Source organism: Macaca thibetana, chromosome 20 (genome assembly GCF_024542745.1).
Source record: "Macaca thibetana thibetana isolate TM-01 chromosome 20, ASM2454274v1, whole genome shotgun sequence".
NCBI lineage: Eukaryota > Metazoa > Chordata > Mammalia > Primates > Cercopithecidae > Macaca > Macaca thibetana.
In genome coordinates, this window is record NC_065597.1 from 41,405,409 (window position 1) to 41,418,443 (window position 13,035).

At 52.9% G+C, this 13,035-nt stretch overlaps 1 protein-coding gene across 1 annotated transcript in view; it reads right to left on the reverse strand.

Moving 5' to 3' along the window:
* Positions 1-13,035, reverse strand: part of NKD1 (NKD inhibitor of WNT signaling pathway 1) — an 84,039-nt gene that overhangs the window by 19,178 nt on the left and 51,826 nt on the right. The window contains exon 4 of the mRNA XM_050774801.1: positions 6,105-6,171. Coding sequence (XP_050630758.1) covers positions 6,105-6,171 — 67 coding nt within the window. The remainder of the gene's footprint in view (positions 1-6,104; positions 6,172-13,035) is intronic.

Genomic DNA, 13,035 nt, shown 5'->3' on the forward strand with positions numbered 1-13,035 from the left:
GGGGACAGAGGGAGAAATTATGGAGAGGGACACAGAGGGGCAGCGAGAGAGACACGTGTGTGAGTGTGTGAATATACGTGCGTGTGTGAGTGTGTGTGTGTGCGTGCATGTGTCCACGACACGGTTTTAGCTCCAGAATCCAAACAGGCCTTTTTAGGCAAGATCTACCCTAGGATTTTTCAATTTCATGAGCCAAAAGTTTAAGTGAGTGTCCAAAAGAACCGAAAAAATCCTGACTTAACATATCCATCTTTCTGAGATCCTGCTTTTTAGGAAAAACCACCAGTACCAGCACCACAGCAGTGATTCACTCACCCAGGGCAGTGCCCTCTAGGGCAATGTCCAGCTTTCTCACCAGTGGGGGTCTGCCCCTTCCTGAGACCAGAAATGCCACCAGGGCCTTCTTCTCCACCATCCTGCCTCCCAGCTGCATTTTACTGCCACAAGATTTTGCTTATGGACCAGTTGTAACTGAGGGGAAACAAAAAAGGGGGAAAGGGGGGTGGGGGAGGAAATTCTTCTCAACAAATAATATTCTGGCCTTTTTTTCCTCATCAGAGCATAAGGCTGGTGGCCACTCAGCTTTGAGATCTGAACAGGATTGAGACGAAACATCTGTTCAGGGAGGGAGGGGGAAGCCCCGGGAGAGAGAGAGGGGGAAAGGGGAGAAAAAGCCTTCTGTGGGCTAAAAATATCATGTCCCTTCCACTCTCCCCTCTCCGTCCCCACCCAAGTTAAAACATGTGATGAAATTCAGCTTTTACAATCTAACCCCGAGCTACTTGAAACTATTAAAGCCTCTCCGGTATCTGACACAAGTCAGAATTTCCACTGTTCCAGCTGAGCTTTTATGAGGAGCAGACTTGAGAGAAACTGCCAAGGTAACAAAGTCCGCTTGTTCTCTGTCACCGCTGCAACTCAGCTTCTGGGGGGACTGCAGGGGAGTGGAGAGTCAGGGCCGCTGACACCCCCCGACAGGATGGGCTCTGAACTGAGGGAGAGGAGCCGGCAGGGCATAGGCACCTGCCCCTCCATCTGGGGGTCCCTGCTGCCCTCCCGTGAACTCCCCTTCCTCCCAGCCTTCCTAGGAAGCCACCGCCAGCCCTGTGTATTAGGGAGCCTTGCCCGAGAGTCCCAGGCAATGTCCGTGGCTACTTCCCGAGAAGTCTTAACTCGCTCTCTCTCTGTTTCTTGCCCACCTGCTCCCTGAACCCCAAGCTCCAATCAGCAGGTATCCCACGGCCTCCTCGGTACCTCTCCTTGGATGTTAAATGGGCATCTTGAACCCAACAGGTCCAAAAACAGAAGACTTGATGGTCACCTGCCAAAACCTCCACCTCAGAAGTGACACTGCCAAATCCTTAGTTCCTGAAGCCAAAAGTCTAAGATGCATCCCTGATCTCTATTGTTCCCTCAACTCCCTTCTCACCAGCTCCAACCCCTAGCCTCATGGACTTCTCCCCAGCCCCAAGCTCCCAAACTAGGCCAGCACCATCTCCTCTCGCCTGCAACCCTGCAATCACCTCCTGGTTTCATTGCCCCCTTCCTCCCTGCCCCTGGGCAGTCCCTCCCAGAAGCCAGAATTCGCTTCTTAAAACAGGTCAGAATCCAGCAGTCACCCACCCAACCCTCTCCAACCCAAGTGCGTGGTCCCACACTTGACGACCGCCCCACTCTCATTCCTGATGCCACAACGGCCTCCTTTCTGTTCTTCCCCAAACACCAAGTTCCCTCTACCCTGGGGTTCTGCTCACTCCTCCTAGCTGCTCTCCCCCTACATTCTTCCATGGCTGGCTCCTTCCTGACATCTGCATCTCAGGTGAAACATCACCTTCTCAGAAAAGCCTCCTCACTCTACCTCTCCCTGGGTTTTACCTCTTAGCAGAGAACCACTACCAGAAACTTCCATGCTCCTTCGCAGATTTACATATTCATCCCTGCCTCCCTCCTGTGAATGTTGTGACCAATGGGCCTGCCTACCTTGCTCACTGTGAACCCAGGGCCCAGCAGAGCCCCAAGCTGCAGCAAATGCCCAGCACATACCGAATGGCGAGGAGTGAGGGGCCAGATTCTGTTCTCAGTCTGCTGTGTGACCTTGGACAGGTCACTTCCCCTCTCTGGGCTTTAGTTTTCCAACTACCAATGAAAGAGACTATAGGCCTCCCAAGTCCCTTTGCCCAACATCTGACCCCTGGGAGCCTGGACGGACTAGCCTAGGCCCCAACACAGGTACATAGGACCTGCCTGAGAGGCCGGAGGAAGGGGTCACCTGCTTTCAGTGAGGCAGAGGGAGGAGTCGCCTGCTTTCAGTGACTACACGGTGTTGACTTTCCTTCTTCAGTGAGTGTTTATTTATTGAGCACATACAGCATGCCAGACCCTACTCCAGGCACCGGGAGCACGGGGAGGCCTTTGGAGATTCTAATAGGATTAAAGAAGCTTTGCAAAGAGGCCGTCTTTGATCTGGGCTAGGTAAATGATTATAAACATGGGCTGGTGCCTCTTCAAGAAAAATGAACCCAGGAAACAAGAATCATGGCAGCTCAAGTGTGTTGGGCACTTACTCTGTACCAGGGCCACCCTTGGGACCTACATCCATCACCTCACTGTCTTCACGATAACCCTGGCGAAGAAGTGCCACAAGGAACCCAGTGAGGAAACTGAGCCACAGGGAAGTGACCCGCCCAAGGTCACATAGTGAGTGTGGGTAAGCCAGGCTAGAATGGGGTCTGAGCTGCAAATTCATAAAAAGTCAGAATGAAGGGACGAGAGATGAGGAAGGCAAAGTTAGGGACCATTGCAGAGCTGAACAGGACCTGAGTTCCCAGAGTGTTGCTAAGCCCCCACCAGGTCTCGGTCCTAGCACTGCTCCCTGCTGGGCAGAACGAGCAACTCCAGGCACATCCACCCTTGGGTTGAGGAAGCAGAGACCACCCCAAGGGCTGCCACGTCTGCACGTCAGGCCAGTGGGGAGGGGGCGGCAGGAGAAAAGCAAGGCCTGCCCTGGAAGCTGGGAGGCCCGGGCCTGGTCCTGAGGAGGAGGGGCTGCCTGACTTCAGTGGTTGTAGCATCTCCTTTAGGAAGCAGGGACCCTGCAGGCTGGACCATGCCCTGCAGAGGGGGCTTCCTAGAGAAAGATGCCGGGAAGTGGAGAGATAGGAACCAGGCACTTGAGGACCCAGAGGGAGAATGAGCAAAGGCCCAGAGGTGAGACACAGAGATAGCCAAGAAGCTGGGCGGGGGCAGGGTTCACCAGGTGAGAGGCAGGGGGTTCCTGGAGAGAGGGAGATGGGAGAGGGGGACAAAGCAGTGGCTGTAGCACCCTCAGACACAGTGACTCCTGGAGGCCATGCAGGAGAACGTGACCTGGCACCCATTCTCCCGGTGGGGCCCAAGCCACAGGCTGCGACTACCTGGAGTGCTGCCCAGCTGTGGGGCAGGGAGGCCGGGTGTGTGCTGAAGGTGAGCATGGGGTCACCCCTCCCTGGTCCTCAGACCCTAGCTGGGTCAGCTGAGGAGGGGCCCTCTCCCCTCCTCCCCACGAAAGCCTCACCTCACCAGCCCTGCCACGCCCAGCCAGCTCTCAGAGCTTGGGACTTTTGATGTTTACTTTGTTCTTTCCCCAGTTCAAAAGGAGCTCTGCAGCCCTGGCCCTCGCACCAAGCCCAGCCTTAATCTCCCATCCCTCCCGCTCCCAGCTGGCCAGTTAAGGCGGTTAAGACGCTGGATTAGGGCCGGCTTTACATAACAACGCGGGAGCTAAAGCCATCCTCTCCTGGGATGGCTAAAAGACTTCTTTTTATCTTCACGCCTCAGATGGCCTTTTTTCTCTCTTAAACAGCTCTCCAGCCCGCCAAGAGGCAATGAACTTGGCCAACAGGAAGACAAAGAAGAGATTCAGGACTCGGCTTTTTCTCCCTTGGCCAGTAGCACAGAGGGACCCCCCAGTCCCAGGTCCGGAGCAGACAGTTGGTTTTCTGTGGCCAGAACTCAGTAGCACCTGCTCTCACCAGACCTAGCCATGTGGTGGCCTGCCACCCACACCATATTGCCCACCCTGGGGTGGGCGGCCTCGGACCACAGGACCAAGGGTGCCAGAGGACCACAGATGGCCACTGGGTCCAGGGTCCCTCATGGGGTCTTAAGGGCCACACGGACAGGTCCAAATGCCCACCTGACTCAAACCAGAGTAGCTCTGCTCCTGCTGCCTTATTTACGGTTTTCACTTTTAAATACTGACATTAGTTTTTAAATTCATAAGGAATACATAATTATCTTTTTTGATTTTTTAAAAAAATATAATTTTAGAATTATTGATAATAGAGACAGGGTCTCGCTATGTTGCCCAGGCTGGTCTTGAACTTGTGAGCTCAAGCAATTCTCCAGCCTCAGCCTCCCAAAGTGCTGAGATTATAAGCATAAGTCAGCATGCCCAAATATGTTCTTCTTTTATAAAAGTTTAACCATGAAACGCAGATAACACAGACTTAAGTCTCCTCCCATGTTTGGAAAGAGCTATGGTTATCATCTGTCTAGGCCTCTATCCACACAGTCATATGCATATGTGGTACCCTAAGAAACTCCTGAGGATGGTCTGGTGCCTTCTTTTATGTAAGAGATATCAGACTGTATGCACACACAAAGCTTTCTGTTCACAGGACTCCTCCCCCTTGATCTGGGGCCTGCTTACATTTGAACAAAGTTTGCTAGATACCTGGCTCTCCAGCCTGCCTCCAACTTCTAGGCAACGGAGTGAGTATCTTCAAACAGTGCTTCTCCGAGTGTAGTGTGCATGCAAGTCACCTGGGGAGCTTATTAAAATGCAGATCGGATTCAGCAGGCCTGGGCTGGAGTGAAGATTCTATATTTATAACAGCTCTCAGGCCAGATGTGGCCACGGTCCTCAGGTCTGGCCCAGGCTCCCCTCTCTTGCGGCCCTTCGGACACCCACAGGCCTGGATCCCCCTCTGCAGACCCTTGCACCATGGCCCCCCAGCTCTCCAGCCAGCTGTCTGCCTGGTCTCAGCAGAGATGTCCTTCCTTACTCTCGTAAGGCAGCCCTCCATTTGGTGATTTCTTCCCGTTTCTGAATTTAAAATTTCCCATTCAGCAAACACTCTGCTTCACACTGTCATCCGTTCCTGGCACCAATTCTGGGAGCCAAGCAGAGCAAAGGCCCTTGTTCCCATTCTATAGATATGGAAACTGAGGCTCAGAAAGGTGGGGTGGCCTGCCCAAAGTCAAACCAGCACACCAGCAGCCAGCAGATCCTCTACTTGAGTATCCTGATTCTCTCTACAACACGGCGCTTCACCATGAAAAAGGCAGCGGTTAAGTGCAGTGGCTCATGCCTGTAACTCCAGCACTTTGGGAGGCTGAGGTGAGAGGGTTGCTTGAGGCCAGAAGTTCAAGACCAGTCTGGGCAACATAGTGAGACCCCGTCTCTACAGAAAAATTTAAAAATTAGCTTGGCATGGTGGGGTGCGACTGTAGTCCTAGCTACTTGAGAGGCTGAGGTGAGAGGATCACTTGAGCCCAGGAGGTCAAGGCTGCAGTGAGCAATGATTACCTACTGCACTCCAGCCTGGGTGACAGAGCAAGACCCCGTCTCAAGAAAGGAAGGAGGACGACACAGGAGAGAGGTGAGAGGCTGGCTCTGTGTGTGTGTGTGTGCGCGCGCACTCATGCGCCAAGGGAGTGACACGATGGAGGAAACGGAATAGGCACTGTGTGTAATGCTTACTCCATGCCTAACACTGCCTGATCACACTTCACACACCACTCTGAGCAGCCACTCTTATTATCCCCAGAGGAGCAGCAGAGTTTCAACAACCTGTCCGAGGTCCCCCAGCTAATCTGGTGCAGGGTCAGGACGTGGACCTAGGTGACCAGGCCCCCACTTGGGCTTGGACCTATGAAGTGCCACATCTGAGTCTTACTCCTCTCCTCCATCTCACCCTCTAGTCCACCCCCACCCAGAGTCACAAGGTCCCTGTTGTGCCCTCCGTCTGCAGATTTTCTGGAACATGCAGGGCACACGGCCAGCTGGACACCGGCTTCCCCCACTCGCTGCTGCTGAGAAGAGAGCAATGGACTCCGAGTACCTTCCAGCCGGAAGTCGTCCTCCTCTTCCTCGCTGAGCGTGTCTCTCAACACGTCACCCACGAGCTCCTAGAAGACAAAGCAGAGGCATTGAGCAGGGGTTAGGGGGAGTCCAGTGCTGAGACATTAAAAGTGGCGCCTTGAAGACCCTGGGCTGATTCTTCTGATGGGAATTCAGGTCAACTGAGGCAGATCCTATCGCACCTGAAAAGTTAAGCACCAAGGTGGGTCCCTCCTGCCCTTAACATAAACGCACACGTATCAGCACAACATTCAGGCCCCTGCAGGCTATGGCTCCACCTGGTCTTCCATCATGCCTCCCATATTTCACCAACACACATGCTTTCCGGAAACCAGCCTGATTCCTTGCACTCACCCTGCCTGTTCCCCACCAGTGAGTTAAGGATATCTGGGATCTCATCCCAACTAACCTGACCAGGAGGTGTCAAGTTAGCGAGGGGAGTGTTGCTGGTCCACAAGCTGGGAAATTTCTAGGATATCAACAAAGGCCCCATCTGTCTGACCCACCCTAGCAGGATAACTCCAAATATGGAAGAAGCTAGACCATACCTTGTCAAACTGTCTTCTGTATTTATTGGTATTCTGCCAGAAGACTTCCATGATCAAAGAAGGTTCTTTTAAACAAAGTTAAACAAGATCCCTTACAGCAGGACTTATCAGGACTTTTCCTATGGTTCTAAACACTGTGAATCTCCAAGTGCTGGCATATTTTGCATTCTCCAAACTTACTCAGACCATGGAGCTTCGTTTTTCAAAAGCATCACAAGATTCGTGTCCCAAGAAACCCGCTTTAGGAAATACTCCTGTTATGGGAGGACAGACAAGGGTTTGGGGGGATGATAATGCTATGGTAGTGCTTCTCAAAACACAAAATGACAAGCAATAAAAAAGCCCAAACTCAGCAGCTGTCACCAACTTCTCTTTGTAAAAATAAAAGAGAGAGAGAAAAAAAGAAAACCCAACCCTTTCCTTGGGAGAAAAAAAAAATTCTGCACCTCAGATGATGCTTAAAAAAAAGCCAGTCCTCATCTTGATGAACAAAAGAAAAACACGGCTTTGTATTGCTGATCTCATCAACTGGACACAGCTGGAGGTAAGCCTCTTGCTTTTTTTTTGTTTTTTGTTTTAAAGACAAACAGCTAACATTTTGTGGCTATTCTCTTTCTTCTTTCAAATCTTTCTAGGGCATTACACACTCTTTCTTAAAAGCTGTTAAAATGTGGCCATTCAGACTCTGGTGTCCCATTTACTTCAAAACCAGGCTACTTTATTCCTCGAGTCAGGATGGCTTCCCTCTCCTCCTCCGCCAATTATTATAATCATCGAACATTTCCTGGGCTTGTAAACTGGCTGTTTGTGTTAACAGAGCCTGAGTTGACAGGGGAGCTGGGAGACGATGACAGGAAAGGGATGCACACAGGTGGCATCATTAGACGCCCCAGCAGCCAATTAAAGCCCATCCTTCATGCAGGAGAAAGACGGGTGCCGCCGCCCCCTGAAAGGCTGGTAGGCAGAGCTTCCTCGAGGGAACAGGCAACGGTCTTCAAGAGCATCTGTGCACCTCTTCACGCTGAGGTCTTCTGCAGAGGGGGGCTCTGCGCCTGCCACCCTGACTGCACCGCAGCCGGGTGACAGCATCAATGAGACGTCTGAGTACTCGTGTCTTTTTACTGGCACACTTGGAAGAGTTTAAAGACTCCAGACATCGCCACCAACAAGGCAACCGTGTGGGACCCTATAACGATGACCACGTGTGCTCAAGGCACCCCAGTCATCACCGATGACAGCTTCAGCACTCCCTTTTCAGAGGACCAAGCTCTCTGACACACCCAGAAAGCAGAGTTCTGGCAAGTTCCGGGATAGGCCTCTCACCACTCAACAGCACCTTGCTCCGAAGAACACTGGAAAGCTCCCTGGAGCCATGGTCCATGGACGCACTGTGCTGTGCCAATGCTCAACTTTGCAAAAATTCTCTCTCCCCGGCCGGGCGCAGTGGCTCCCGTCTGTAATCCCAGCACTTTGGGAGGCCGAGGCAGGTGGATCACGAGGTCAGGCAACCTGGCCAACATGGTGAAACCCCGTCTCTACTAAAAATACAAAAAATTAGGCGGGCGTGGTGGCAGGCGCCTGTAATCCAACTACTTGGGAGGCTGAGGCAGAAGAATCATCTGAACCTGGGAGGTAGAGGCTGCAGTAAGCTGAGATTGCGCCACTGCACTCCAGCCTGGGTGACAGTGTGAGACTCCGTCTCAAAAAAAAAAAAAAAAAAAAAAAAAAGGGCATCCCCTCCGCTGAGCCACACAGCCAGGGTCTGCGGTGTGCAGTGTGCATGCTCCTAGAGCTTTGAGTCTCTAGGCCAGAAGCCATGTGGGATGTGGAGCCAAACACAGGATCACATCCTGGCTGTACCGCCTGCCTCGCCTTTGACCTCAGTCTACATATTTGTAAAATGGGCACAGTCATCAACCACAATAATAACCAAACAGCTGACACTTACTGTGCATTTTCCATGTGTCAGGCACCATGCTAGACACTTTATATATACAGTCATTCCTCGGTACCTGCGGGCAACTGGTTCCAAAACTCCCTGAGGCTACCAAAATCTGTAGATGCTCAAGTCCCATATATAAATGGTGTAGTATTTGCATATAACCTACAAACATTCTCCCCTATACTTTAAATAACCTCTAGATTACTTACAATACCTAACAGAGTGTAAATGCTATGGAAATTGTTGTTATACTGTATTGCTTAGGGAATAAGGACAAGAAAAGTCTGTATGTGTTCAGTACGGATGCTTTTTTGTTTCCAAATATTTCCTATCTATGGTTGGCTGAATCCATAAATACAGACCCCATGGATATAGAGGGCCAACTGTGTAGACGTGTATTTATTAACCCCCTGAATCATCACAACAGCCCTGGTCTTTCCATCTCTCAAGAAATAGATGCTCATTAAAATGATTTGCAAACTGTGAAGTGAGAGGTATAATCGTTACCGTTATTATCTACAAAGAAAGTGGCCTCAACCCTGAAGGACCGTATGAGACCAGAAACAGTGCTGATGACAGTCACCCTTCATTTACCAAGTGCTCACAGTGTGCGAGGTACTGACCAATGGGATCCTCACAGGAGGCTCCGGAGAATGGCCTCCCCACAGCCCTGCATCTAAGTGGCTAAGAGGCTCCAAGAGGCTGCGATCCCCTCTGGATCACCTGCCAGCAAGGGGCGGAGTGGGGACTCAAGCCAGCTCTTTCAGGTGCCTCAGCCCGGGCTCCTACTCATGCAACCAGGGCTCCTGTGGGCATGGGAGCAGAGGTAGCCAGGAGTCCTGGCACCTACCAGGGACCAAGGATCACACCTAAAGGAGTACAAGAAAAATAGTCCAGCCAGCAGCTCCCGTGGGTGAGTGGTCAATGGCTCCCATCTGCCTAGCAAGACTCAAAGCTCCCCTGCTGCTCCCCACAACTTGAGGACTTAGCCCTGCCCTCAAGCTGAGCCCTGGCTGGCAGCCTCACATGTCAGGGCCAGGGCCAGGCCGTCGGCACCACCCTTCGGGAAGGCAGCTGTTGCCGGGAGACACACTCCGACCTTCGACGGCGCCACTGGGAGCCCCCGTGCAGAGGGCATGGAACTGGAGGTGGTCAGACCTTGGTTCAAATCCCAGCTCTGCCTCACATGTGCTGCGCCACCTGGCGGAAGGAACTTTATCTCTAGTGCACCTCAGTCTCCCCATTCGTAAACGGGGCAACAGCAATCAGGATATCTGAGGGGGGCAGTGTGAGAAGTGAGGAAGTCACTGCATGTGAAGCGCTTAGCAGGGCAGCTGAAAGTGGAAATGGGGTTCATGAGGTCAGTAGTTACTGTTTATTACTCTTGCTATTGTTATCATATGGTGGCCAGAACACTGCTGGGATGAGCCGAGAGACTCGCCAGACCCCAGGTGCCCTCACAGACACCTGGAAACGTGCCCCGTCCTGCCCAGCACACGGTTTTCAGGGGGCTGCATTTCCCCCTCGTGGCAATCCTTTCAGGTATTCCAAAGGACTGCCATGACTACCCTGCTTTACAGATGAGACAACTGAGGCACAGAAAGGTCAAGTGACTTGCCCAAGGTCACACAGCTAGTAAGTGCCAGTGCCCAAGCCCACACCCTTCACCACTGCACCTGGGAAACCCACATGTGGGGCTTGGCTGCAGCGGCCACCCTCCTCCACTTCTTTTGTCTACTTAGTTGTCACTCTGCCCGTGGTCCCAGGCCCCTCCCCTCTAGCCTCCAGGATAGTGGGCCTCAGCCTCTTCTGCAAGTTCTGATCAAAGACCTTCCTGGGTCTCCAGAGCCCCTGCTCCACCAGACCTGGGGCCAGGCTGCTCCTGCCCAGTGGCCTGGCTTGGTGGCCTCTCAGGCCCAGATGTGCCACCTTCCTAAGTCCCAGTGGTGCCCCATCAGCTGGCCCTAAAGCCCCTCCTCTGCCCACACTGGGCCCCAGGAAGAGAGGCCAGCTCCTCCGGGCACAGGGTGTGCGGCCAGCACCAGTCCAGAGCCCAGAATCCAGGCACGATACCTTATAAGGCCTCCGGGAATGGGAAAACCACATCAAAGCAGCCTTGGGGAGCGAGCTGGAGTTTGGTTGGGGTTTTTCCTCTGTCTTTGAGACTTCCTACTCCTGAATGTAAGATCTTCCCCCACCGCCTGCCCCAGCAGTGCTTTGTCAATCTTTCTATTCTCTAAGAGCTAACAGATGTTGGTGCCACGGGTTTCAAAGCAAACTCCCAGTGCCCACAGAACACGGCACAACTCACAGATTCCAAGAATGTACAGGGTTGGGACGTGCCGGGGAAAGAGGAGGGGGGCAGGGCCCAGGCCACCCTGTAACCCTTAGATCCAAGCAGCCTACCCTGGAGCTGCCCCAGGAAATTCCTGGCAAGCTCTCTCTTCCCAGTACGCTGAGGCCGCAGCCCGGCCAGGCGCTCTCCAGGCCTTGCTGAGAGCAAGCTCTTGCCTTCCTCTTGTCCCCTCTCAGGAGGCAGGACAGGGATGCTCCACTCCCCAGCATCCAGAGCAACCTGGTAGTCGGGGCGCCCAGGCTCCGGGCCCAGCCCCACCCTCGGCAGCCGAGTGGCAGCAGACACATCACTTAACTTCTCCAGCCTCCATTTTCCCCTTCTGTAAAATGGGGATTTTGATGTCAAAGAGCAGTCAATGAGAAAACGTAGACAACAGGCCTAGATGGTGTCTAATGCGAAGCTGGAAGCACTAACATCAGTTTCTCTCCTCTTCCCGACACAGGTTCAGGAATATTCTTACATTCTATCCTAATGCCTGGCGAGCCAGTGCCTCTATGTCCACCCTGAGACGATGCTCACTGTGTTTCCTGGAGGCACATTTAAATCCAGTGATGTTTAAGGCAATGCACTTCCTGTTAATCCGCAGTCAGGAACACCCTGGATGCCCCAAAGGCATGTGCACTGGATCTCCACAGAGAAACACCACGCGAGAGGGACTCCAAAAGAACAAGACAGATCTGCAGATCTCCCAGGCAGACAGCCAGACCACAGGACGGGCAAAGGAGCCACGACAGGAAGATACGCAGACTGTGCTGCTATCTGCACACAGAGGAGAGCACCAAACCCATGTACGCCATGAGATTGTCCCCATGTGGGTGAACGTGCGGAAGACGACAGCCACAGCGACCTCCAGGAAAGGGAGGGCAGACAGAGGTAGCGGGTGTGGGGGGTCATAAACCCCAGCCTTATCAGAAGTGTTCTCATGTTTAATGGATGAGTATATTACTTGGGTAATTAAAATCCAATTTAGTAAAACCGCAGATAATAACCCACTTTACAAAAGAGAAATCAAAAGCTGGGAGATTAAGTAACAGGTCCAAGGTTTTGTGGAAAGTAACAGAGTAGGATAGACCCCTAGAGGGGTCTCTAGAATAGGGAGGCCGGCCAAGATGATGCTCACAGTTCCCTGGAGCACAGACCTTCTTGGGTTCCAGCCCACACACCACCAATGGGCAGCTCTCTTTTCTAGGGCTATACCCAGGAAACAAGAGGAAAACTGGGGCTGTCCAGTTTCTGGGCCTCAAGTTCTATGTCTCTCACATGTACCTCTCCCCTGTGGACCTGTTATCTCTGCCCACACAGCCTCCCTCCCATCCCCAGGCCCCTAGGGCTTTCCCAGGCCTCCAGAGCCTACCCTGCCTATAAGCTCAGCAGGCTGAAAGTGCTAGGAAATTACCCAGCCCATCCCAACACTACACAACACTCAGGCCAGTGATACAAAAATAATCCTCATCAAAGGCGGGGAAATGGTAAGAGGGCACAGCAGGCAGGAGTCCGGGAGGGCTCCTGGAGGCCTGACCCCAGGGACAGAAGAGGCTGGGGGCATCCTCCTCCCCAGGAGAGGAAAACAGGCTTGCCCCTCCCTGCCTGGGTCATCAGAACACAGGCCTCAACATGCTGCTTCCAAGATAAATGGCATCTCTTTCCAAAGAAGCCAAAATATAGGGCAGAGTCCTCAGCCACTCCCCTGAAGACCCCTGAGCCCACCACAGCCATAGGTCACCTGGTGCTGGCTCCTGGCTCTGCCCACCAGACCTGTCCCCCGGCCGCAGCCAAGCCAATTGGAACCCTCCCCCGGGACCCCTCTCTTGGGAGCTGAAGGGAAACAACTCTTCTCCGGTGCCAAGGCTGCATCTCATCTCATCGGCAGCTTCTCAGAGGCAGCTCGCTCGAGGAGGCAGCTCACACAGACAGAGACGGAGGCCAGTGCTGGGACCAGTCTCAGGCCCAGCCTTCTCCAGAAGGAGGCTGCCTGAGGGCAGGTCTTTGGGTTTATTTTGCCCTTGAACAGCACCTGGTACCAGGCAGGCACTTGATAAAGTGTCTGTTCGGTGAACCCTGGGGC